The 25561-nt window shown below is 51.5% G+C and overlaps 1 protein-coding gene across 1 annotated transcript; it reads left to right on the forward strand.

Annotated features, from left to right (window-relative positions):
* Nucleotides 1–8432: 8432 nt before the first annotated feature.
* On the forward strand, nt 8433–19474 carry NEFH (neurofilament heavy chain). Its single transcript, XM_034948930.3, has 4 exons — nt 8433–9372; nt 11547–11746; nt 13891–14015; nt 17004–19474. Exons 1-4 carry the CDS (start codon nt 8490–8492, stop codon nt 18880–18882), a joined length of 3087 nt encoding a protein of 1028 aa, XP_034804821.1. The 5' UTR covers nt 8433–8489; the 3' UTR covers nt 18883–19474.
* The last annotated feature ends 6087 nt before the right edge of the window (nt 19475–25561 follow it).

Genomic DNA, 25561 nt, shown 5'->3' on the forward strand with positions numbered 1-25561 from the left:
TCTCTGAGCCCAGCTTTCTTCAATGCTGGCTTGTGAAATGCAGCCCAAGATGGATTACAGTGACATGAATAACATGGAGTAGCATCTATGGGAAGTCACCGCTGAATCGCATTTATTCATTCAACAAGCTTTACTAATACTCTGGTACCAGGCCCTAGGAATACAACATTAAATAAGAGATGGCTCTTGCCCTTACAAAGCTCCCAACAGTCCAGTTAGGAGAGAAATAAATAGCCCTTCAAATACCGTGTTGGGATTAGAACGAGCAACTGTGGGAGCCTAAAGGAAGCAGTTATCACAACCTTGGGGTTAGCAAAGCTCCTGAGGGAGCAGGTAACCTGGAACGTCTCAAGGATTAAGAGGAGTGGGCTGAAGAGTCGGAGAGTGAATACTGGGGCAGAGAAAGGATTTCAGACAGAAAGCCAGGGTGCAAGAGAATGTGGCAGAATGAATAATTTCATGGCGGTGGACCCAGAGAGTAGAAGAGGTTCAGGTAGGGAAGGACACAACTGCCCCCCTCTGCCCAGCCCCTGCCCCCTCCTAAGCTGCCACCAGGGAACATTCTGTGTCCTTCTGTCTGGGCCTCAAATGTCCCCCCATTTGTTCACCCACTGTACACACCCTGAGCCCCCCAGGTGCAAGAGCCACTCTCTGTCCCCTCAGCTCATGGTCTAGGAGGGGTCAGAAGGCATGGGCACCAGGGACTCCAGTACATGTCATCCCCTGGATCCCAGGACATGTACTTAGATATGGGCAGGGCACACGGCTCCACAGAGAAAGGACATGGAGGATGAGGGAGAAAGGAATTCCCAGGAGAGGGCCAGTCCTGAGGTGGGACGGGGTGGCATTCTAGAGCCAGACTGCAAAGTTTTGAATCCTGGTTCTGTGCTTGGCAAATGATTTCACCTCTTCAGGCCTGTTTACTCGCCAAAGCTTCTTAGAGTTGTGGAGCCTAGGGCCGGGCGTGGTAGCTCACGCCTGTAATCCCAACACTTTGGGAGGCTGAGGCGGGTGGATCACGAGGTCAGGAGATCGAGACATTCCTGGTTAACACGGTGAAACCCCATCTCTACTAAAAATACAAAAAAAAAAAAATTAGCTGGGCATGGTGGCACGTGCCTGTAGTTCTAGCTACTCGGAAGGCTGAGGCAGGAGATTCTCTTGAACCCGGGAGGCAGAGGTTGCAGTGAGCAGAGATCGCGCCACTGCACTCCAGCAAGACTCCATCTCAAAATACTAGATAGATAGATAGATACACAGATAGATAGATAGATAGATAGATAGATAGATAGATAGATAGATAGATAGATGAGAAAGAGTTGTGGAGCTTAAATGAGATCATGTTTGTAAAAGTCTATGTGAAAGACTCTGCGGGAGCTCGAACGATGAGCCTGGAAGGTTGGCTGAGGCCAGATCCAGAGTCAGTTCTCCTGCTCTAGGGACACTGGCTCAGAATGCACATCCCCAGGCTCCATCAGAGATTCTGACTTGGATGATCTGGACGAGCCCAGGAATTTGCAATGAAATTCTGTGGTGACCACCACACAAGCAAAACGTTTAATAAAAAGTATACTTCCTCCACTAACTCCCCCTAACAGACAGCAAAGACCTCAAGCCCTGCTTCCTCTTTCCTCTGCCACTTAACCTCCCCAAATGCCAGAAGGTAGTTCAGGCGCCCAGCAGAGCTGTCCCTGCTGTGTGTGGCCAGGTCCCTGGTTCAGGTTCACTCTGGGCTCCTGCAGTTTTCCATGCACACGGAGTGCCTCGCTCGGGGCTGAGGCAGAGGTTTCAGAAACTTTCTTGGCATGTCTCTCTCATGCTGGCATCTGCTGTCTTTGGCAGTGCCAGGCTGCACCCGAGTCCTCCATGTCCCCACACAGCTGCAGAGAGACAAGCCAGGGTGCAGCTGCCCCTGGGCAGGGGAAGCTTCATGTCCACCAAGCCTGGGGCCATGCCCACTTGCAGGGGCTTTTCTTCTTCTTCTTCTTTTTTTTTTTTTTTTAAGAGACAGGGTCTCACTCTGTCACCCAGGCTGGAGTGCAATGGCGTGATCTCGGCTCACTGCAACCTCCGCCTCCTGGGTTCAAGTGATTCTCCTGCCTCAGCCTCCCAAGTAGCTGGGATTACAGGCACGCACCACCACACCCGGCTAATTTTTGTATTTTTAGTAGAGACAGGGTTTCACTATGTTGGCCAGGCATCTTGAACTCCTGACCTCAGGTGATCCGCATGCCTTGGCCTCCCAAAGTGCTGGAATTACAGGGGTGAGCCACTGCACTCGGCCCCCAACATTCCAATTTAAACTCTGGCATGAATCTTTCTCTAAAATGTACTATGGGCCCCCTCCTTCTCCCCCAGAATAAAGAGATGAAACAGCACTGAAACCTTTTCTTATTTTTTTCCTGAGAGTCAGTATGGATAGTGGGAGGTGCAAGGGTCCTGGACAAAGCCTAGATGTGAGCCACAGCCCCTCCACCACCTCACTCTGTGGCCTTGGCAGGTCACTTGCTCAGTGTCGATGCTCTACTCTGTAGAGGGACAGTGACCTTGCACGGCTGACAGAGTTGTTGCAGACACCACGTATGTACGTGGAGCACAGCAGGCAGGTGCCCACTACGTAAAGGATGACAAAGCTGTTTTCTCCATTACTCAAGATTTAAACTGTGAGCCCAGGTGCAGTGGCTCACGTTAGTAATCCCAGCACTTTGGGAGGCCGAGGCGAGTGGATCACTTGAGGCCAGGAGTTCAAGACCAGACCAGGCTGGCCAACATGGCGAAACCCCACCTCTACTAAAAATGCAAAAATTAGCCAGGCATGTGGTACATGCCTGTAATTCCAGCTACTCGGGAGGCTGAGGCACGAGAATCACTTGAACCTGGGAGGCAGAGGTTGCAGTGAGCTGAGATTGTGCCACTGCACTCCAGCCTGGGCGACAGAGCAAGACTTTGAAAAAAAAAAAAAAAAGATGTACACTGTGAACATCAATCACTGTCCAATGACTTCTTTCTACTTATCTATCTCTTCAGTCAGGATCATCCAGAAAGCTGAGCTAGTCATCATTTTAACTTCCTGACTATACTGCTTGGGAAGCCTCCTTCCCTCAAGACAACCAGAGAGAGTATAAAAACCTGGGGGAAAAGAAACAAATTTTGATTGAGCCAATTTTCAATCCCCCTTGCTTCCACCAAGGCACCAGAAGGAAGCCCTAGAGCAAAGACCCTGGCCAGCTGTGATGGAATCAGGAAAGTGCTGGGTCCAGTTGGGCCTGCCTTGAATGCGAGATGTAGTCTTGTAGTTCAGTATTCCTCCTGCAGAGCCCATCAGACCTGAGTTCAAATCCCAGCTCCACCACTTATCAGATGTATAACCTGGGGCACGTTATTCAACCTGAGCCATCATTTTTAAAAAAACTTATTTATTATTATTATTGAGATGGAGTCTTGCTATGTTGCCCAGCCTGGTCTCAAGCTCCTGGGCTCAAGTGATCCTCCCACCTTGGCCTTCCAAAGTGCTGGGATTACAGGCATAAGCTACCATGACCAGCCTCTCTTCATTTCTCAAACCATGACATGGGGATAGTAATGGTATCTATTTCATAGGATTGCAAGAATAAGAGAGGCCAGGCATCTCCTCCTTTCCTTAGATGACAGCCTTCATTCCCATTGCTACTTAGCCTCTTGCTCTAGGTAAGAAGAGTAATGACAGCCCTGGGGCACTTGTAACTTGGCAAGCCCCAGTTACTAGATGAAAGTCCAATAAACCATCTCACTCTCCATCTTGGGAACCACAGCCCAAGAATCATTCATCCATAATCTCCCACAGCAGGAACTAGAGCAGGGGAGATAGGGTGGACCTGTGACCCCATCCACCAGTTCCTGGCCTTTGGGGTAGAATCCAGCTTCCCACCTGGTGCAGTCCCAGGGCGGCAGATGGGCGGGCAGGCAGGCAGACCTGCTGCAGGCCTGAGTCTGCGGTGGCTGGTCCCTGGGGGTTAAGGCTGTGGGTGGAAGCTAGGAGGGGGAGGCTTATGCAAAACTGCACACAGTTTAGTTTTTTGCTGTCTGTGTCCTAAAGGGAGTAGACATGGGGAGACTGCCGCCCTTTTATTATAAATCAGATGCAAACGCGGCAAAAAGAGGGCATCTCTAAGGAGGGAGAGGAGAAAAAAGGAGGGAGAGGAAGGAAAAGGGGAGGAATAAAGAGGACAGAGAAATTGGGGGGAAAGAGGGAGGGATATAATAGAGGGAGAGGGAAGGGAATGCAGTGGAGAGAGGGGCAAGAGGAGAGACGGAGAATGTGGGACATGACGGACATTCATGGGGAAAGGAAGCAAGAAGAAAGGCTCAGCACTTCCTAAAAGGAATTGCTGAACATAAAAAGGAACAGGCTGTGCAGGAGCGGGGTGAGTCTGCAGACAACAAAGCCAGCAAGGTTGAGCCTCAGCAAAGGGGACTACACAGCTCGGGCTGGGAGGCTTCAGGCCCCAGGATGGGGGCCACACTTTCAAGACCTCCTTCTCCAGTCAACCTGCGGGCAGCCTCCCTAGGGCCTGGAACTGTCCAGATGCCCAGTGCTAAAATGTCTGGGTGATCACGGGCCTCTCAGGCAGAGCCTCGCAGTCATCCTGAAACTACTTGCTATGCACCCACTATATGCCAGACAATATTCCGAGCACTGGAGATGTCAGCAGTGAATAAAACAAACAAAAATCCCTGTCCTGATGAAGTTCTATTTAGTGGAGAAGATGCATAGTAGCATGTCAGAAAACGTCAAGTCCTATGGAGAAAAAACAAGCAGGAAAAGAGAACGAGGAATTTAGCATCTGCACCTCAAACAGTGGTCACATGTAGCTCCCACAGAGGTGACACAGTGTCAGAGGGTACCCAGGCCGGGAAGTAGGTTCTCACATACAGGCTATGCTGATGTTGGGTCATGGGCCACAGAGACTCACAGATGGGTGATCTGTCAGAGGCCAGACCCCAACCCCAGCCCCAGAAAGCTGCCCATCCCCTCTCTGAAGGCCTCTCAATCCTCTACCCTCAGACCATCTAGGCCTCTACTATGCAAGAGAAACAAGTTTCCACCCTGTGTCCTGTGCCAGCTCAGGTCTGGATGAGTTGAGACACTGGGCTCTGCTGTGTCACTGAGTCAACTCAGGCAACCCACTTCCTCACTTGGGTCTCAGTCTACTTGCCTATAAAATAGGGACAATGATCCCTGCCGAGTGAACAGTGAGTAACAGCGAGGCTGGTGGCTGTTTAAGCGCCTACTGCTTTATCCTTCACCCTGCAAGTATGTTCCTGAAGAGCACCAGCCTTGGGGTCCACAAAAGCCCAGGGACAGCAGGGGCTGAGACCCAAATCTCAGCGTGCCTTTCAGTGTGAGCCACTGGACCCTTGTCCTGGAGACACTTGGGGACAAGAAGGGCCCAAGAGCAGTTAAGTTTGGGAAACTCAGCACACTCTACTTGCCTCTGGGAGATTCACAATGCTCACTGCCAAGTCCAGGCTTTGGGAAGATAACTCCAAGAACTGCGGGTGGATGGATGGATGGATGGATAGATAGATGAATATATCGTTCTACTCACTTCCAAATGGTAAGAATCACAGGGAGGAAAGTGAAAGCGATTCGAGCCCCAAGGACTCAGGGCAGAACCATTCACAGCCCCTCCAGACCACAAGTTTGGCTGGAAAACAGACGGAACTTATTCATTCATTGATTCATTTACACAACACAGAGTGGTAAGAGCAGCATTAGAGATTAGCACTGGGAACCATGGGAACCACCAGGAGGGGACAATTAACTAAACGTGGGGGTGAAGGCGGCCAGGGATGGCTTTCTGGAGGTGAGCCTGAAGGGTCCTTTGGGGGAACTGACCTCAGGGCTCCAGCCCTCATGCCATTTTCTCCAGCCACAAGAGTCATGCTTGGGGCTTCTTGGACTACATAGGCAGCTTCAATCTGATGGCTGTGGCCCCTTGGCCTCAACAGAATACATCTTGGAGCCCCCTTTTTACCCCAAACCCCCATTCCTCCTTGCCGTCAGCTGCTTGTGAGCCTTCTCACATCCAGAGAATGTATCAGCATTGTGCAGACCGAAAAGACCCAGAGGAAAAGGCTCCAATGGCAAAATTCCAAGTAGAATGACAAATAAATGGGGAGCCATCTGAGAGCAAGGGAGTCCTGCCCAACACCCGCCCCATGCCTTTCTCAGGGACCTCAGACCAGCCACTCACCTCCATCCTCCCAGCACCACCTGCAACCAGCCCCTTGCCCTCTGCAAACTGGAGCACGACTGGATCTTTAGATGGGGGAAAAATGCTTCATCATGTTCTGCTTCTTCATGCAAAACCAGAAACTCCCTCCCCCTCTTCCCTCCTCCCAGCGCACTCTCCTTCCAGTAAAACGTGGTTAAAGGGACAGCGCCATCAATTTCCCAGCTCTGAGGGTCTGCTTAGAACTAGGGGGCTGGAAGGAGACAGAGGGCAAAGAGAAAGGAACTGGCAGAGGTCTTTCCTGGGGGATATGTCTGTTCTGTCCTGGGGATCCTGGAGCAGGAAAACCCGGGTAAAGTAGGGGTGTAGTGGGTGTTGAGATAACTGCCTGGGGGAGGTTCAGAGTTGAAGTACGAGTCTACAAACTCTCAAGGGGGTCTCAGGGCTCCCAGCATCCCCAGGGGTCCTTTCGCAGGGGTCCCTAAGCAGGAGGGGAACAGCCCAGAAAACACGGAACTGGACCCCCGACAGGAAGTCCAGGGAGGGGTCCCTGGCTCACTATGTGACCCTGCTGGATCACTTGCCTCCCCTCTCGGGTCCCCTCAGCACAGTGTCCCTCCCTTCCTTCCCCTAAGGTAAAAGCAGAGGGTTAATCTCTTTCCCCGCCCCACGCCCAACAAAGAGCAGGCCCTGTCCCCGGTGCTGAAGCGCCAGCCGCAGCACCACCCCCACTCCCACGGCATAAAACATGAGCCAAAACCAATAAAGAGCCAAATGTCACAGCCGTTGCAGGGCCCCCTAAATCCTGGGGACCCCTTCTTCTACCTGACATCCTATTGGGGTGAGGGACTTTGGTACTCAGAAAGCATCTCATCACTTCCCTGTAAGAGAGAAGGGATGCCGACTCAGGCGCCTGCTTGTCTGTTACAGGGGTGGGGGAAGAGAGGACAAGTTGAGGCTGAGAAGATGGGGAGGGGGAGGGAGAAAAGAGGACTTCCGAGTGTTGACAGAACGGCAAGATGTGGGTTCCCCATCCCCAGTTCAGCCAGAGACCCCTCAAAGTGGAACTTCCTGGGGCAGTCGGGGGTCAGGAGTTGGAGCTTGTCTCTGGGGCAAGACCCCTTCGTTGTACAGATGGAAAAACAAGGGTGGGAGGACACAGCTTGTCCAAGGTCATTCGACCAGCAAACTGCCTAGCTGACCCCAGTGTGCAGAAGCTGGCTCGGGTGACACCCATCATTTCCCCCCACCCCACACAGGGGCCAGCTCTCTCAACTTCATGCCCAAGCCCTCCTACGGTACCCCCACTGTAGGTTCTCTGCCCCTCAAACTCAGCCCAGCTTTCTCCTGCCTGTTCAGGGGACCTTCTACCCGCTTCGCTGAGGGTCCGTCCCCTTTACTGGGGCTGGCAGCAGGGTCTCCCATCTCCTCTCTCGGGGGCCACTGCAGACTTTTTAGAGAACGCTTTGCCTCCCCCCAACCCCACCCATCCGGGGTTCCCTCTCTCCATCCTCTGCAGTGTCTCCCATACCCCCATTCAGGGTAGCCTTGCTATTCTCCCCAACTCCAGGTCCCCCTTCATCTATTCCGGGGCTGGCCGCGGAGTTTCCTGAGCGCTCTCCAAGTGGGTCCTCTAGATGTCAGGAGAACACTGTACCTCCCCCGGTCAGGGGTCTCCTGTCTCCGTTCTATGGAGGGTCCATGCTCCCATTCAGGACTGCCTTGCTCCCTCCTCTGTTCCGGGGCTGGCTGCACAGTCTCTGCACCCCCTATCCTGAAAGCCTCTCTTAACTATTTGGAAAGCCTCGTGTCCTGTCTCATACAGGGATCCCCTCATCCTAATGACTGCAATCTTCCATTGCTCCATCCCGAGGGCATCCTGCCCCTATTCCCATCAGGTTTCTCCTTGTCCTCTCCCTGTTTCAAGTCCCCTTTCTTATTCCGAACACACTCGCAGACTCTTCCGACGCGCACCCGGGGGTCCTCACTGGCCCACTCCGGGAGTCCTCTGCCCGCTTCTCCGACCTCGAGGGTCTCCTCTGACGCAGCGTCGATTCCCCTTCCCTCCTCGGTCCCCTGCCCCGCCCCTCTCACTGCGGCGGAGCCGGTCGGCCGGGGGGCCGCAGGGGAGGAGGCGGAGAGGGCGGGGCCCTCCTCCCCACCCTCTCACTGCCAAGGGGTTGGACCCGGCCGCGGCGGCTATAAAAGGGCCGGCGCCCTGGTGCTGCCGCAGTGCCTCCCGCCCCGTCCCGGCCTCGCGCACCTGCTCAGGCCATGATGAGCTTCGGCGGCGCGGACGCGCTGCTGGGCGCCCCGTTCGCGCCGCTGCATGGCGGCGGCAGCCTCCACTACGCGCTAGCCCGAAAGGGTGGCGCAGGCGGGACGCGCTCCGCCGCCGGCTCCTCCAGCGGCTTCCACTCGTGGACACGGACGTCCGTGAGCTCCGTGTCCGCCTCGCCCAGCCGCTTCCGTGGCGCAGGCGCCGCCTCAAGCACCGACTCGCTGGACACGCTGAGCAACGGGCCGGAGGGCTGCATGGTGGCGGTGGCCACCTCGCGCAGTGAGAAGGAGCAGCTGCAGGCGCTGAACGACCGCTTCGCCGGGTACATCGACAAGGTGCGGCAGCTGGAGGCGCACAACCGCAGCCTGGAGGGCGAGGCTGCGGCGCTGCGGCAGCAGCAGGCGGGCCGCTCTGCTATGGGCGAGCTGTACGAGCGCGAGGTCCGCGAGATGCGCGGCGCGGTGCTGCGCCTGGGCGCGGCGCGCGGTCAGCTACGCCTGGAGCAGGAGCACCTGCTCGAGGACATCGCGCACGTGCGCCAGCGCCTCGACGACGAGGCCCGGCAGCGAGAGGAGGCCGAGGCGGCGGCCCGCGCGCTGGCGCGCTTCGCGCAGGAGGCCGAGGCGGCGCGCGTGGACCTGCAGAAGAAGGCGCAGGCGCTGCAGGAGGAGTGCGGCTACCTGCGGCGCCACCACCAGGAAGAGGTGGGCGAGCTGCTCGGCCAGATCCAGGGCTCCGGCGCCGCGCAGGCGCAGATGCAGGCCGAGACGCGCGACGCCCTGAAGTGCGACGTGACGTCGGCGCTGCGCGAGATTCGCGCGCAGCTTGAAGGCCACGCGGTGCAGAGCACGCTGCAGTCCGAGGAGTGGTTCCGAGGTACGCAGGCGCGCGGGTGGGGGGAGGGGCGCCCCTGCTGACCCGCAGCGAACTTCTGGGCTGCGTGACCCAAGGGGGCGCTGCCGGACTGCGCGTGGAGTGGCGCGCTGCTCACCTTCCCTCTGCAAAGTGCATGCCCCTAGTTAAATCGCAGTTTTACTCTGGGTCTCTTGTGGGACGCCCCAACTCTGGGTTGTCCTTCGGTTCCCCCTTTCCAGGTTCTTTATGGCTGTACTTCAACTCTGGGCCCCCTGCTGCTCTCTACCCCAAGCTTAGGCGACCCCACTCTGAGATCCCTCCCCCGTCAAGAACAAAACAAGTTTCCTCTACAGGAAAAAAGTGGTGCAGGATTCTGGTCTGCAAGCGCTGGAGACTCTTAGCCCTTCTAAGTAGCAAGGCTTCCCCGCCAATGCTGCCATGCCCTCTCCTGCACCCCGCAAGAAACTCTATTCCTCTCACCCCTACCAGGCTCCTTCCCACTACCTGCTCAGTGCTTAACGTCCCTACCTTAAATCTTCCACGTGGGGGTGGGTCAGGACCTTTTCGCATCCTTTCTTCCTAGAGGGAACCATTACTACAGTCAGTTGTTGCCTGTGGCGGAGGTGGCTGGTGGGCCCTTTCATGTTTTAATGTCCCCTTTCTCCTTTAGGGAAGCTGGGAGCCTCCCAAGTCTGCCCCTCCCCCAACTCCTTGCAGCCCTGAGTCAGCTAGATTGCGCTGCCCTGAGGCTGTGCCCAGCAGCTGCAGGGTGACCTTGACCAACACTTGCCCTCTCTGGTTTTCATTTCTTTTTGAGTTGAAAGAGGAGGGTAGATCAACTGGGCTGCTTAATCCGGGGAGTTCCATGACGTCTCACGAAACTGTCTGTAAAACTTTGCGTTGTTTTTGAGAGAGAGGGCAGAGGCTTCAGTGATTTTCCAAAAGCATCTGTGATCGACAATAGTTGAGAATCTCCAACCACCTGGATGGTTTCTAAGTCTTTGCCAGCACTAGCAGGGAAAGCTGGGATTTTGATGCATAGCTTTTTCTGTTCCTTTTCCACTCCTCTGCAGAGCAGAACCATCCCCTCCTCCATCTCCGCAGCAAGGCCCCTCCCTGCGCAAACCTCTTTTGGGTTTGCCAGTCGTAGGGGCAGACGTCCCAGGATTGTACTGGCCCACTCAGCTGGCTTCCTTCCTCCCCACCAAGACTTGTGCCCTGAGTGCCACTATCTGGGGATTCAGGATGTTCACTTTTATGAGCTAAAGACCAGTCTCCAGACCTCCACTGCCTCTGGAAGGTTTCCTGGGAACCACGAGCGGGTTGCTGGCGGGGGCCGGGGTGTGGCTACCAATGCTCAGGGGCAATGCTCAGCTAGGTGGAGAAAGGGACGGGGGTTGGCACCCAGGCCACGGGCTCTGCACTGACCTTGGACTGTGCGCAGAAACCTGTACGGAAGGGACCATGGCTACAAGGTGACCTGATTGCTCACGGTACCCTCATGCCTCCTAAAGGTCACAAGCTCATTAACTTGTTCAGCCACAAACCTCCAGCCTCCAGCTCAGTGTTAAGCCCCATGGGCCAGGTATCACATCTGAACCACCAGCACTGCCAGGCCCTTGCTAGGGAGCTGGACCAGGCATTAGGACCAGGGTTTCCTCTGCCCTGCAGGGTTTTTGGATCCCACATTGGGGGAGACAGAGCATGATCTTTGGGGATTTGAGTCCCAGCTCTGCCACTCACTAGCTGGGTGGCCTTGGGGAGTAGTCACTTGCCTTTATCTCACAGGACAGAGCGAGTCAAGCATACAGGATGGTGTCTGGCACACGCAGTAGGTCAATCCACATGTGTCACCTTCAAAATCTGGGCATTAGGCCGGGCGTGGTGGCTCACACCTGTAATTCCAGCCTGGCCAATGTGGCAAAACCCCATCTCTACTAAAAATACAAAAAATTAGCTGGGCGTAGTGGCAGGTGCCTGTAATCCCAGCTACTCGGGAGGCTGAGGCAGGAGAATCGCTTGAACCCAGGAGGCGGAGCTTGCAGTGAGCTGAGAGTGCGCCACTGCACTCCAGCCTGGGCGAGAGCGAGAATCCGTCTCAAAAAAAAAAAAAAAAAAGAACAAAGAAAAAAAGCTGGGCATTAGAACCCAGTCCAGGTGTGTCTAACCCTGTGCCCTGCTACCTTCTCCCCCAGTGAGGCTGGACCGACTGTCGGAGGCAGCCAAGGTGAACACAGACGCTATGCGCTCAGCGCAGGAGGAGATAACTGAGTACCGGCGTCAGCTGCAGGCCAGGACCACAGAGCTGGAGGCACTGAAAAGCACCAAGGACTCACTGGAGAGGCAGCGCTCTGAGCTGGAGGACCGTCATCAGGCCGACATTGCCTCCTACCAGGTGGGCAGGGGCAAGGCAGACAGCCAGACTGCCTTACCTGATTGGGTAGCCCTGGACAAGTTACTGTCCCTCACTGAGTGGGGTTGTAGTGGTTAAGACTGTGGCCCTTGGAGTCAGACATACCAGCACTTTCCAGCTGTGTGACCCTAGGAAAGTTATCTAATTCTCTGAATCTGAGTTCCTTTCCAGCCATGAAAAAAAAAAAAAAAAAAAAAGCCTGCTTTGCAGAGCTGGAAAGATTAAAGAGATAGACATTTATTTATTTATTTATTTATTTATTTATTTATTTTGAGATGGAGTCTCACTCTGTTGCCCAGGCTGGAGTGCAGTGGCATGATCTCAGCTCACTGCAACCTCTGCCTCCTGGGCTCAAGAGATTCTCGTGCCTCAGCCTCCCGAGTAGCAGGGACTACAGGTGCATGCCACCACACCTGGCTAACTTTTGTATTTTTAGTATTGATGGGGTTTCACCATGTTGGCCAGGCTGGTCTCAAACTCCTGGGCTCAGGCAATCCTCCCACTTCAGCCTCCCAAAGTGCTGGGATTACAGGTGTGAGGCACCGTGCCTGGCCTAAAGAGATAGACTTTAAATGAGATTAGTGTGAACTTGTGAATGAGCTCGGCAAGGTCTTCAACATTCGAATCTTTCTAGATTTGAATCCCAGCTCAGCCACTCACAAGGTTGGTCTTGGTCGCAGTGGACATTCCATAAACAGCAACCAGTGTCTTGGGTGGCCAGGGGAAGACCTTAGCAGATTCCTTCTTTTAAAGATAACTGGCGGCTGGGCCTAGTGGCTCATGCCTGTAATCTCAGCACTTTAGGAGGCCAAGGCGGGTGGATCACTTGAGGTCAGGAGTTTGAGACCAGCCTGGCTAACATGGTGAAACCTTGTCTCTACTAAAAAGATACAAAAATTAACTGGGCATGGTGGTGCGTGCCTGTAATCCCAGCTACTTGGGAGGCTGAGACAGGAGAATCGCTTCAACTGAACCTGGGAGATGGGGGTTACAGTGAGCCGAGATCGTGCCACTGCACCCAGCCTGGGCGACAGAGCGTCAGAGCGAGACTCTGTCTCAAGAAAATTTAAAAAAATTTAAAAAATTAGCTGGGTATGGTTGCGTGTGCCTACAGTCCTAGCTACTCAGAAGGCTGAGGCAGTCATCAATGCCTACCAAACCCTGACTGTGTGGTGGACACTGTGGCACACTGGAGAAAGACAGGAGCAAAAGCAGGCAAGGCCCTGCTCCCACTGGGTTTTTTTTTTTTCTTTTTTGAGACACAGTCTCACGCTGTTGCCCAAGCCAGAATGTGACAGCGAGATCATAGCTCACTAAAGTCTTGTACTCCCGGGCTCAAGTAATCCTCCTCCCTCAGCTTCCTGAGTAGCTGGGACTACAGGTGCACATCACCATGCCCAGCTAATTATTTAATTGTTTTGTAGAAATGAGGTCTCACTGTGTTGCCCAGGCTGGTCTCAAACTCCTGGGCTGAAGCGATCCTCCTTCCTCAGCCTTCCAAAATGCTGGGATTACAGGCATGAACCACCAGAGTCTCGCTATGTCTCCCAGGCTGGAGTATAGTGGTATGATCTTGGCTCACTGTAACCTCCGCCTCCTGGGTTCAAGCAATTCTCCTGTCTCAGCCTCCCAAGTAGCTGGGATTACAGGTATGTGCCACCACATCCGGCTAATTTTTGTATTTTTAGTAGAGACAGGGTTTTACCATGTTGGCCAGGCTAGTCTCAAACTCCTGACCTCAAGTGATCCACCCTCCTCAGCTTCCCAAAGTGTTGGGAATACAGGCTTGAGCCACCACTCCCGGCCTCACTGAGCACTTTCTAAGCTCAAGATCTCTAAACATTATCCCATTATCCTGCCAGCCAAACCAGCAGGAACAACTGTTGACATCTGATGAATTTCATTTCAGACCTTCTCCAGTCTGAGGTCACTATACAGCAGGATTTTTGCTCCAGATTGTTCCACGTCCACTAATGAGGACCCTACAGCTCTGGCAGGGTTGGGGTTGGCCCCAGTGAGCCTGGCTGGATGGGCCTGCTCTGGGGTCGCACAGCCCGCCGCAGCTTCTCTGGTACTGAGGGCCAGACACTGGCTGGCATGTGATGTGTGTCACCTCTCCTTCCCAGGAAGCCATTCAGCAGCTGGACGCTGAGCTGAGGAACACCAAGTGGGAGATGGCCGCCCAGCTGCGAGAATACCAGGACCTGCTCAATGTCAAGATGGCTCTGGATATAGAGATAGCCGCTTACAGGTGAGACGCACAGGGGCTGTCACATGGTGAAGAAAGCTTGTGTTCCTACGAGACGCTAAGCCTTGGGTTTCAAGACCCCGTTTAGGCAGCCTACCTGTCTTAGGGACAAAATTCTTTTTAAATTGCGGCAAAATAGACAAAACATACAATTTACCATTGAACCAATTTCTTTTATTTTTTATTTATTTTTTGAGACAGACTTACTGTGTTGCCCAGGTTGAAGTATGGTGGTGCGATCTCTGCCCACTGCAACCTCTCCCTCCTGGGTTCAAGCGATTCCCATGCCTCAGCCTCCTGAGTAACTGGGATTACACGTGCCTGCCACCACGCCTGGCTAATTTTTATTTTTTTTTTAGTAGAAACAGGGTTTCACCATGTTGGCCAGGCTGGTCTCAAACTCCTGAACTCAAGCCCTCTGCCCACCTCAGCCTCCCAAAGTCCTGGGATTACAGGCGAGAGCCACCATGACCAGCCCCATTCAACAATGTTAAGTAGGCAGTTCAGTGATATTAAGTACTTTCACATTACTGTGCAGCCATAACCACTGTCTGTCTCCAGAACTGTTTTCATCATCGCAAACTGAAACTCCATACCCAAGAAACCATCATTATCATTCTCTCCTTCCTTCAGCCCCTGGCAGCCACTCTTTTACTCTGAGAGACATGAGTCTTTTTTTTTTTTTTTTTGAGATGGAATCTCACTCTGTTGCCCAGGCTGGAGTGCAGCAGCATTATTTCGGCTCACTGCAACCTCTGTGTCCTGGGTTCAAGTGATTCTCCTGCGTCAGCCTCCCGAGTAGCTGGGATTACAGGCACATGCCACCACACCCGGCTATTTTTTGTATTTTTAGTAGAGACTGGGTCTCACTATGTTGGCCAGGCTGGTCTCGAACTCCTGACCTCAGGTGATCCGCCTACCTCGGCCTCCCAAAGTGCTGGGATTACAGGCGTGAGCCACTGTGCCCAGCCAATGAGTCTTGAGAGTGACTTACTTTCATTCTGAAATGATTTAGACGGTGGAAGTTCCTTATCCCCTCCCCAAATCCAGCCAGCCAGAGGCCTGCTTTGAAGGGAAAAGAGGTGCTTAAGTCAGGGACCTTTCAAACTCTGTCCTTTAGAGTTTCTTAGCTCTGCAAGCATTCATTTCTTGGGGATATAAAGTGGAGATGATAATAAGGTCACCCATGTCATAGGGTTGTCAGGAAGATGAGCTAATCCCATTCCCAAGCTAATCCAGGAAGCACAGGTACCACTGGGCTGCTACAGAGGGAACCCTTAGTCAGTGGCAGCCTTGAGAAATCCAGTCTGAGGAATAAGACCGGGGGGAGCAGGGCTAGGGAGCAGGATTGATTCCCTGAGGACTTGTCCCAGTTCTGACTGGTGACCCGTGGCTTCCTACCTCTTGGCTCTCGTCTGTAATCTTGCTACTCAAAGCATGGCACATGAACCAGCGGAATTGGCATCATTCAAGAGCTTATCAGAAAGATAGTCTCTTGGTTGGGTGTAGTGACTCATGCCTGTAATCCCAGCACTTTGGGAGACCAAGGCAGACAGATTGTTTCAGTTCAGAGACCAAGCTGGGCAGTATGGCAAAACCCCATCTCTACAAAAAATACAAAAAAAAAAAAAAATAGCTGGGCATGGTGGCACATGCCTTTAGTCTCAGCTACTCAGGAGGCTGACGTGGGAGGATCACCTGAGCCTGGGAGTTGGAGGCTTCAGTGAGCTATGATCGTGCCACTGCACTCCAGCCTGTCATCACAGAGTGAGACACTGTCTCAAAAATAACAACAACACAACAACAAAAGACAGATGCTCAGCCCTTCCCCAGACCTGCTGCATCAGAATCTGCATTTTGATAAGATCCCCGGTCATCTGTGTGCTGCTAAATTTGGGAAGTACTAGTCTGAGGGGTAACCCCCACACTTACTCTGAGACAAGCATTCTGCCAAGTCTTTTCCATTCATTGTCTCACTGAAACAACCCTCTGACGTAGGGACTCTAATGACCCTCTTTTTCCAGTGAGGAAATTGAGGCTCAAAGAGTTTGTGTGTCTTGGCCAAGGTCACCCATCTAGTGAGGAGCAAAGCCAAGAGGAGAAACTGCGGCCTCTACCCTATTCCTGAAACTCAAAAGATGGTAATACAGGGTGATGAGAGACACTCGCAATTCAAATGGGAGCGTTCTAAGACCTCTTAAACCCAAATTTATAAAAGTAGAATTGTGGTCGGGTGCGGTGGCTCACACCTGTAATGCCAGCACTTTGGGAGGCCTAGGCGGGTGGATCACCTGAGGTCAGGAGTTCGAGACCAGCCTGACCAATATGGTGAAACCCCCGTCTCTACTAAAAATACAAAAATTAACTGGACGTGGTGGCGTGCGCCTGTACTCCCAGCTACTCAGTAGGCTGAGACAGGAGAATTGCTTGAAGCCGGGGTAATTGCTTGAATCTGGGAGGCAGAGGTTGCAGTGAACTGAGATTGTACCACTGGACTCCAGCCTAGGTGACAGAGCAAGACTCCGTCTCAAAAAAAGGAAAAAAAAAGTGGAATTGTTTGCTCAGGCTCCCAGGGTTCTCTTGAATAATATTTTAGTTTGAGGGACAATAAATTTAACTTTTGTTAAATTTATTTAGGAGCTTTCTCTTGAGGGCCATTTTTTATGGGGCAAAAGTTGTTTTATTTCAAAAGTTTCAGGCTTAGCTGTGTTGAAGACCAGTTGTTCCAGCCTGGGCAACACAGTGAGACCCTCTCAAAAACAACAACATCAACAAAAAAAGACCAGTCCCGCCGGGGTACACATTCTGGGTGGTCACTGGAATGATTTGCCAAGTGACTTTCTCTAGTCTCATAATGCCCACCATTCACATTCCTGTTCCACCAAAACCCATATCATTTGATGTCAGTGACCTTCAGGATAGTCTAGGAAGAACCCAAATAGTGAATTTGCTCTGAGTTTATACCAATGTGTTCCGTGATCCATCCTGCAGAAAACTCCTGGAAGGTGAAGAGTGTCGGATTGGCTTTGGCCCAATTCCTTTCTCGCTTCCAGAAGGACTCCCCAAAATTCCCTCTGTGTCCACTCACATAAAGGTGAAAAGCGAAGAGAAGATCAAAGTGGTGGAGAAGTCTGAGAAAGAAACTGTGATTGTGGAAGAACAGACAGAGGAGACCCAAGTGACTGAAGAAGTGACTGAAGAAGAGGAGAAAGAGGCCAAAGAGGAGGAGGGCAAGGAGGAAGAAGGGGGTGAAGAAGAGGAGGCAGAAGGGGGAGAAGAAGAAACAAAGTCTCCCCCAGCAGAAGAGGCTGCATCCCCAGAGAAGGAAGCCAAGTCACCAGTAAAGGAAGAGGCAAAGTCACCGGCTGAGGCCAAGTCCCCAGAGAAGGAGGAAGCAAAATCCCCAGCTGAAGTCAAGTCCCCTGAGAAGGCCAAGTCTCCAGCAAAGGAAGAGGCAAAGTCACCGCCTGAGGCCAAGTCCCCAGAGAAGGAGGAAGCAAAATCTCCAGTTGAGGTCAAGTCCCCCGAGAAGGCCAAGTCCCCAGCAAAGGAAGAGGCAAAGTCACCGGCTGAGGCCAAGTCTCCAGAGAAGGCCAAGTCCCCAGTGAAGGAAGAAGCAAAGTCACCGGCTGAGGCCAAGTCCCCAGTGAAGGAAGAAGCAAAATCTCCAGCTGAGGTCAAGTCCCCGGAAAAGGCCAAGTCTCCAACGAAGGAGGAAGCAAAGTCCCCTGAGAAGGCCAAGTCCCCAGAGAAGGAAGAGGCCAAGTCCCCTGAGAAGGCCAAGTCCCCAGTGAAGGCAGAAGCAAAGTCCCCTGAGAAGGCCAAGTCCCCAGTGAAGGCAGAAGCAAAGTCCCCTGAGAAGGCCAAGTCCCCAGTGAAGGCAGAAGCAAAGTCCCCTGAGAAGGCCAAGTCCCCAGTGAAGGCAGAAGCAAAGTCCCCTGAGAAGGCCAAGTCCCCAGTGAAGGCAGAAGCAAAGACCCCCGAGAAGGCCAAGTCCCCAGTGAAGGAAGAAGCCAAGTCCCCAGAGAAGGCCAAGTCCCCAGTGAAGGAAGAAGCCAAGTCCCCAGAGAAGGCCAAGACTCTTGATGTGAAGTCTCCAGAAGCCAAGACTCCAGCAAAGGAGGAAGCAAGGTCCCCTGCAGACAAATCCCCTGAAAAGGCCAAAAGCCCTGTCAAGGAGGAGGTCAAGTCCCCAGAGAAGGCGAAATCTCCCCTGAAGGAGGATGCCAAGGCCCCTGAGAAGGAGATCCCAAAAAAGGAAGAGGTGAAGTCCCCAGTGAAGGAGGAGGAGAAGCCCCAGGAGGTGAAAGTCAAAGAGCCCCCAAAGAAGGCGGAGGAAGAGAAAGCCCCTGCCACACCAAAAACAGAGGAGAAGAAGGACAGCAAGAAAGAGGAGGCACCCAAGAAGGAGGCTCCAAAGCCCAAGGTGGAGGAGAAGAAGGAACCTGCTGTCGAAAAGCCCAAAGAATCCAAAGTTGAAGCCAAGAAGGAAGAGGCTGAAGATAAGAAAAAAGTCCCCACCCCAGAGAAGGAGGCTCCTGCCAAGGTGGAGGTGAAGGAAGACGCTAAACCCAAAGAAAAGACAGAGGTGGCCAAGAAGGAACCAGATGATGCCAAGGCCAAGGAACCCAGCAAACCAGCAGAGAAGAAGGAGGCAGCACCGGAGAAAAAAGACACCAAGGAGGAGAAGGCCAAGAAGCCTGAGGAGAAACCCAAGACAGAGGCCAAAGCCAAGGAAGATGACAAGACCCTCTCAAAAGAGCCTAGCAAGCCTAAGGCAGAAAAGGCTGAAAAATCCTCCAGCACAGACCAAAAAGACAGCAAGCCTCCAGAGAAGGCCACAGAAGACAAGGCCGCCAAGGGGAAGTAAGGCAGGGAGAAAGGAACATCCAGAACAGCCAAAGAAACTCAGAAGAGTCCCGGAGCTCAAGGATCGGAGTAACACAATTTTCACTTTTTCTGTCTTTATGTAAGAAGAAACTGCTTAGAAGACGGGGCCTCCTCCTTCAAACAGGAATTTCTGTTAGCAATATGTTAGCAAGAGAGGGCACTCCCAGGCCCCTGCCCCCATGCCCTCCCCAGGCGATGGACAATTATGTTATGATAGCTTATGTAGCTGAATGTGATACATGCCGAATGCCACACGTAAACACTTGACTATAAAAACTGCCCCCCTCCTTTCCAAATAAGTGCATTTATTGCCTCTATGTGCAACTGACAGATGACCACAATAATGAATGAGCAGTTAGAAATACATTATGCTTGAGATGTCTTAACCTATTCCCAAATGCCTTCTGTTTTCCAAAGGAGTGGTCAAGCCCTTGCCCAGAGCTCTCTATTCTGGAAGAGCGGTCCAGGTGGGGCCGGGCACTGGCCACTGAATTATGCCAGGGCACACTTTCCACTGGAGTTCACTTTCAATTGCTTCTGTGCAATAAAACCAAGTGCTTATAAAATGAAAATGTTGCTGCTGTTATTCTCTTTCCCTGGGAAGGCTGTGGGCAGGGCAGGGGAGGTCTGGATGTGACACCCAAGACTGCATGGGACTGAGCAAGCATCAGTTCCCTCGTGGGTCTAGAGCGACTTGCATGGTCTCTCTAGTGCTGTTTCCTGGGCACAAACCATGTGCCAGGCAGTGTGCTAGGGGCTTTATTTTTATGATCTGTACAGGTGGCCTGGTATGTGGTTTCTCAGTGTGGACTGTGGACTGTCTTCAGCAGCATCACCTGGGAGTATTATAAAAATGCATGCTTGGCCGGGCGCGGTGGCTCACGCCTGTAATCCCAGCACTTTGGGAGGCCCAGGTGGGTGGATCACGAGGTCAGGAGATCGAGACCATCCTGGCTAACATGGTAAAACCCTGTCTCTACTAAAAATACAAAAAATTAGCCGGGCGTGGTGGTGGGCACCTGTAGTCCCAGCTACTCGGGAGGCTGAGGCAGGAGAATGGCGTGAACCTGGGAGGTGGAGCTTGCAGTGAGCGGAGATCGCGCCACTACACTCCAGCCTGGGCGACAGAGCAAGACTCCGTCTCAAAAAATAAATAAATAAATAAATAAAAATGCACGCTTGCCCAGGTGTGGTGGCTCATACCTGTAATCCCAGCTTTGGGAGGCCAGGGTGGGCATATCACAAGGTTAGGAGTTCAAGACCAGCCTGGCCAACATGATGAAACCCCATCTCTACTAAAAATACAAAAATTAGCCAGACATGGTGGCGTGCGCCTGTAGTTCCAGCTATTCAGGAGGCTGAGGCAGGGGAATCGCTTAAACTCGGGAGGTGGAGCTTGCAGTGAGCTGAGATCCAGCCTGGCGACAGAGTGAGACTGCGTCTCAAAAAAAAAACAAAAAACAAACACTCCAGCAGGACATGATGGCTCATGCCAATGAGCCCAACACTTTGGGAGGCCAAAGTGGGAGGATCACTTGAGCCCAGGAGTTTGAGATCAGCCTGGGCAACGTAGACCCCATCTCTTAAAAAAAGTTTTTTGTTTTTTGTTTTTTTTTTTAATTAGCTGGAGCTGGGCATGGTGGCTTATGTCTGTAATCCTAGCACTTTGGGAGGCCAAGGCGGGTGGATCACTTGAGGTCAGGAGTTCGAGACCAGCCTGGCCAACATGGTGAAAGCCCATCTTCACTGAAAATACAAAAATTGGCTGGGCGTGGTGGCTCACGCCTGTAATCCCAGCACTTTGGGAGGCTGAGGCAGGCAGATCACTTGAGGTCAGGAGTTCGAGACCAGCCTGCCCAACATGGTGAAACCCCATCTCTACTAAAAAAACAAAAATTAGCTGGGTGTGGTGGTGCACGTCTGTAATCCCAGCTACTTGGGAGGCTGAGGCAGGAGAATCGCTTGAACCCAGAAGGGCAGAGATCGTAGTGAGCCAAGATTGTGTCACTGCACGCCAGCCTGGGTGGTAGAGAAAGACTCCATCTCAAAAAACAAAACAAAAAAGCTAACTGGGCATGGTGGCAGGCGCCTGTAATCCCAGCCACTCGGCAGGCTGAGGCATGAGAATTGCTTGAACCTGGGAGGCAGAGGTTGCGGTGAGCCGAGATTGCGCCGCTGCACTCCAGCCTGGGTGATTGATAGAGAAAAAAAAGAAAAAGAAAATAAAATTAGCTGGGTATGGGGCACACACCTGTGGTCCCAGCTACTGGGGGGCTGAGGTGGGAGGATTGTTTTAACCCAGGAGTTCAAGGCTGTAGTGAGCTATGATCACACACTGCACTCCAGTCTGGGTGAAAGGGTAAGACCTTTTCTCCAAAAAACAGAGAGAGAAGGGCTTTGATTGATTGGCTCTTGATTATCAAACATGCCCAAGGACTCTATGAAAACCTAAGCATTAATTTTCTGAGCAGTTCTGCCCTAGGGAAATCAGACAGACCTCCACAGGCCCAGGCACACAGTATAGCATCTGAATATCAAACTGGGATCTAAGACCCAGGAAATTCCCATGTGTCTTGTCTGAAAAAAGTTACAGTTGGTTGAGAACCTCAAAATACTTATAATGATGACAGTACCATTTGTTGAGATAACCATGTTGTGTTTTTGTTTTTGTTTTTGAGACAGAGTCTTGCTCTGTCACCCAGGCTGGAGTGCAGTGGCGCCATCTCGGCTCATTACAACCTCCGCCTCCTGGGTTCAAGCAATTCTCCTGCCTCAGCCTCCCAAGTAGCTGGGACTACAGGCGCATGCCACCACGCCTGGCTAATTTTTGTATTCTTTAGCAGAGACGGGGTTTCGCCATGTTGGCCAGGCTGGTCTCAAAACTCCTGACCTCAGGTGATCCACCTGCCTCAGCCTCCCAAAGTGCTGGGATTACAGGTGTGAGCCACCATGTCTGGCAGAGATAATCATGTTTTTACATAAATTCTCTCCAATCCACATGGGCATTTTTCAATGTAGAGATTCTGATGCCTATTTTAATGGTGAGAAAACAGGCGAGGTGAGTTGCCCAGAGCCACACAGCTAGTAAATGATAGTGCCAGAATCTGAATCCAAAACTTAACTCCGGAGTCCATGTTTTCTGTACTACCATGCCATAGAATCCTGAGCAAGCTGCATTGGTTTAATTTTGGTCATCAAATAACTGCTATGTCAGGTGTCAACTGTCCCAATTCACCTGGGATATAGGAGTTTCCCAAGATATAGGACTTTTAGTGTTAAAACCAGGAAAGTCCTGGGCAAATGGGGATGAATTGTTCCCCCTAATGTTTGGGCAGCCATTCTAGCACATTTCAGAATATTGCATATGACAGAACCTAATGGCAACATTCAAGGGCTGAAGTGAAGTCACTGGACTCAGTCACTTCTTGGCTCTCAGGTCTGTTTCCCTCAATACTGGCTTTTGTGATAGGCTTCCTCTAAAATGGCTCCAATGGCCAAGTGCCTATTATCCCAGCACTTTGGGAAGCTGAGGCAGGAGGATTGTGTGAGGCCAGGAGTTTGAATCCAGCCTGGGCAACAAAGCCCCTGTCTACCAAAAATTAAACAAACAAACTACTGGGCATGGTGGTGCATGCCTGTAGTTTTAGCTACTTGGGAGGCTGAGGCAGGAGGATTGCTTGAGCCCAGGAGTTCAAGGTTACAGTGAGCTATGATTGCTACCACTGTACTCCAGCCTGGGTGACAGAGTAAAACCCTGTCTCTAAGAGATAAATTAAAAATTAATAAAATTGTTCCCAACAATTCCCACCTCCTGTTATTCATGCTGTTTTGTAATCCCCTCCCCTTCAATGTAGGCCTGACCTAGTAATTCGTTCTAATGACTAGCATATGGCAAAGTGGTGGAATGTCATTTCCGTGAGTAGTTTACAAGAAGATTCTGGCTTCTGTTTTGCTTGCTCTCACTCTGATGGAAGCTAGCTACCATGTTGTGAGTTGCCCTAAGGAGAGGCCTACATGGTAAGGAACTGAAGGAACCCTTTGGCCAATAGCCAGTAAGGAACTGAGGTCCTAAATTCAATGAGAAACTGAATTCTACTAATAACCACATGAGTGAGAATGGAAGCAGATCCTCCCCAGTTGAGCCATCAAATGAGACTGCAGCCCCATCCAACACCCTGATTGCAGCCTTATGAGAGGCTTTAAGGAAGAGCCACCCAGCTAAGCTGTGCCTGGATAATAAATGTTTGTTGTTTGAAGTCACGAAGTTTTCGGGTAATTTGTTACACAGAAATAGATGTAACGAAGCTTCTCTTTCAGAAAGGCCTTCTCTTCATGGAGATCCTCAGCTATGATAGGCTTATATTATTCCAGGTACAGATCACAGGAAAGAGATTCTGTTCCTACCAGTTCAAATCAAAGTGTGAGAAGTGAGTCTCAGTGGAAGACTGGGTCATGCACCCATCCTGAAATTAATTACTGTGGCCAGGGAGGATGGAACACACTGACTGGACCTGCTGGGTCACATACCCAACTCTAGATCCAGGGATGGAGTCAGCCCATCTGAACCTATCTGAACCACATAAACTAGACCTGACATTTCAGAACCCAAGGATAGAGAGAATCCTAAGAGCTTTCAGAGAGAGAGAAGAAAAAGCAGGGTCAAGAATCAAATGGCACAGCCAGGAGCAGTGGCTCATGCCTGTAATCCCAGCACTTTGGGAGGCCAAGGCAGGCAGATCACGAGGTCAGGAGATCGAGACCATCCTGGCTAACACGGTGAAACCCCATCTCTACTAAAAATACAAAAAATTAGCCAGGCGTGGTGGTGGGCGCCTGTGGTCCCAGCTATTCGGGAGGCTGAGGCAGGAGAATGGCGTGAACCTGGGAGGCGGAGCTTGCAGTGAGCCGAGATCATGCCACTGCACTCCAGCCTGGGCGACAAAACGAGACTCCGTCTCAAAAAAAAAAAAAACAGAATCAAAATGGCCCCAAACTTCTCAGCAGCAATGGTGGACACTGCTTAGAAGTCTATACTGATAAATCAAGCATGAGGGTAGAAAAAGGACAATTTCAGGCTTACAAAGTCTCAAAAAATTACTTTCCATAAATTACTGGAGGACATGCTTCAACAAAAAGTGAGCATAAACCAGGAAATAGAAACTCTGGGAATACAGAAAACAGGGGCTACACAAAGATGAGAGAAGGGACTCTTTAGGTTGATGACAAAGAGAAATTGATGGACAATAGCTGTGTAGCCTCCATCCAGATTGGAGTGAGTCTGGGGGAAGAGGGGGAGTTCTGAGGCAAAAAAAAAAAAAAAAAACTGACAAATTATTTGACATGAATGATCATGGGTAAAATTGAATTGAAAGTCTTTTACTGGGCCAGGTGCAGTGGCTCATGCCTGTAATCCCAACACTTTGGGAGGCTGAGGCAGGTGGATCACCTGAGGTCAGGAGTTCGAGACCAGCCTGGCCAACATCGTGAAACCCTGTCTCTACTAAAAATACAAAAATTAGCCAGGCATGGTGGTGCACACCTGTAGTCCCAGCTGCTTGGGAGGCTGAGGCAGGGAGACTCACTTGAACCCGGGACAGGGAGGTTTCAGTGAGCCAAGATTGCACCACTGCACTCCAGCCTGGGCAACAGAGCAAGACTCCATCTGGAAAAAAAAAAAAAAGAAAAGGAAGTCTTTTATTGAACTACTGGAGACTGCGGGAATATTTAGTCAATTTCAAAGACAAAACAAGTAATAAAAGGGAGGAAAACATTAACTCCAGGAGAAGTGAAAAATTGTGTGTAAGAAGAAGTTGTAATTATTATATACTAGCCAATTCAACAGGTAACAATATTTACCTAATAGTAATAAAAGCAACGAATATGGATTATACCAAAAAGTAAGCTAAATAAATGGGAAAGATGGGGAAAGGGGCAAAGGGATGTGTGACTGATCAAAAATAGTCATCTCAGCTGGATGTGGTGGCTCATGCCTATAATCCCAGCACTTTGGGAGACTGAGGTGGGCGGAATGCTTGAGCCCAGGAGTTTGAGACCAGCCTGGGCAACATAGCGAGACCTCATCTCTACTAAAAAAAAAAAAAAAAAAAAAAAAAAAATTAGCTGGCCATGGTGGCCTGTGCCTGTAGTCCCAGAGGCTAAGATGGGAGGATAGCCTGAGTCTGAGAGTTTGAAGCTGCAGCAAACTATGATGAAGCCACTGCACTCCACCCTGGGCAACAGAGGGAGACTCTGTCTCAAATAAAATAAAATAAAGCTTCCCTGGGTGACCCTTCCTTAGAAAAACCTACATTCATTCATTCATTCATTTATCGAGATAGAGTCTTGCTCCGTCACCCAGGTTGGAGTGCAGTGGCACCATCTTGGCTCACTGCAACCTACACCTCTCAGGTTCAAGTGATTCTCCTGCCTCAGCCTCCCGAGTAGTTGGGACCACAGTTGCGTGCCATCACGCTTGGCTAATTTTTTATATTTTGGTAGAGACGTACTTTCACCATGTTGTCCAGGCAGGTCTCAATCTCCTGAGCTCAAGCAATCCACTAACCTCAGCCTCCCAAAGTGCTGGGATTACAGGTGTGAACCACAGCGCCCAGCATCATCAGCATTATTTCTGTTGCAAGTGACCAAAACAGAATTAAACT

The sequence above is a fragment of the Pan paniscus genome, chromosome 23, assembly GCF_029289425.2.
Source record: "Pan paniscus chromosome 23, NHGRI_mPanPan1-v2.0_pri, whole genome shotgun sequence".
NCBI lineage: Eukaryota > Metazoa > Chordata > Mammalia > Primates > Hominidae > Pan > Pan paniscus.

Bases quoted from the DNA above. Each gene is read 5' to 3' on its own strand.
- NEFH (XM_034948930.3), top strand. From the start codon at position 8,490: ATGATGAGCTTCGGCGGCGCGGACGCGCTGCTGGGCGCCCCGTTCGCG. The intron at 9,373-11,546 runs GTACGCAGGCGC...CTTCTCCCCCAG, and splicing joins GTCCGAGGAGTGGTTCCGAG to TGAGGCTGGACCGACTGTCG. The intron at 11,747-13,890 runs GTGGGCAGGGGC...TCTCCTTCCCAG, and splicing joins CCGACATTGCCTCCTACCAG to GAAGCCATTCAGCAGCTGGA.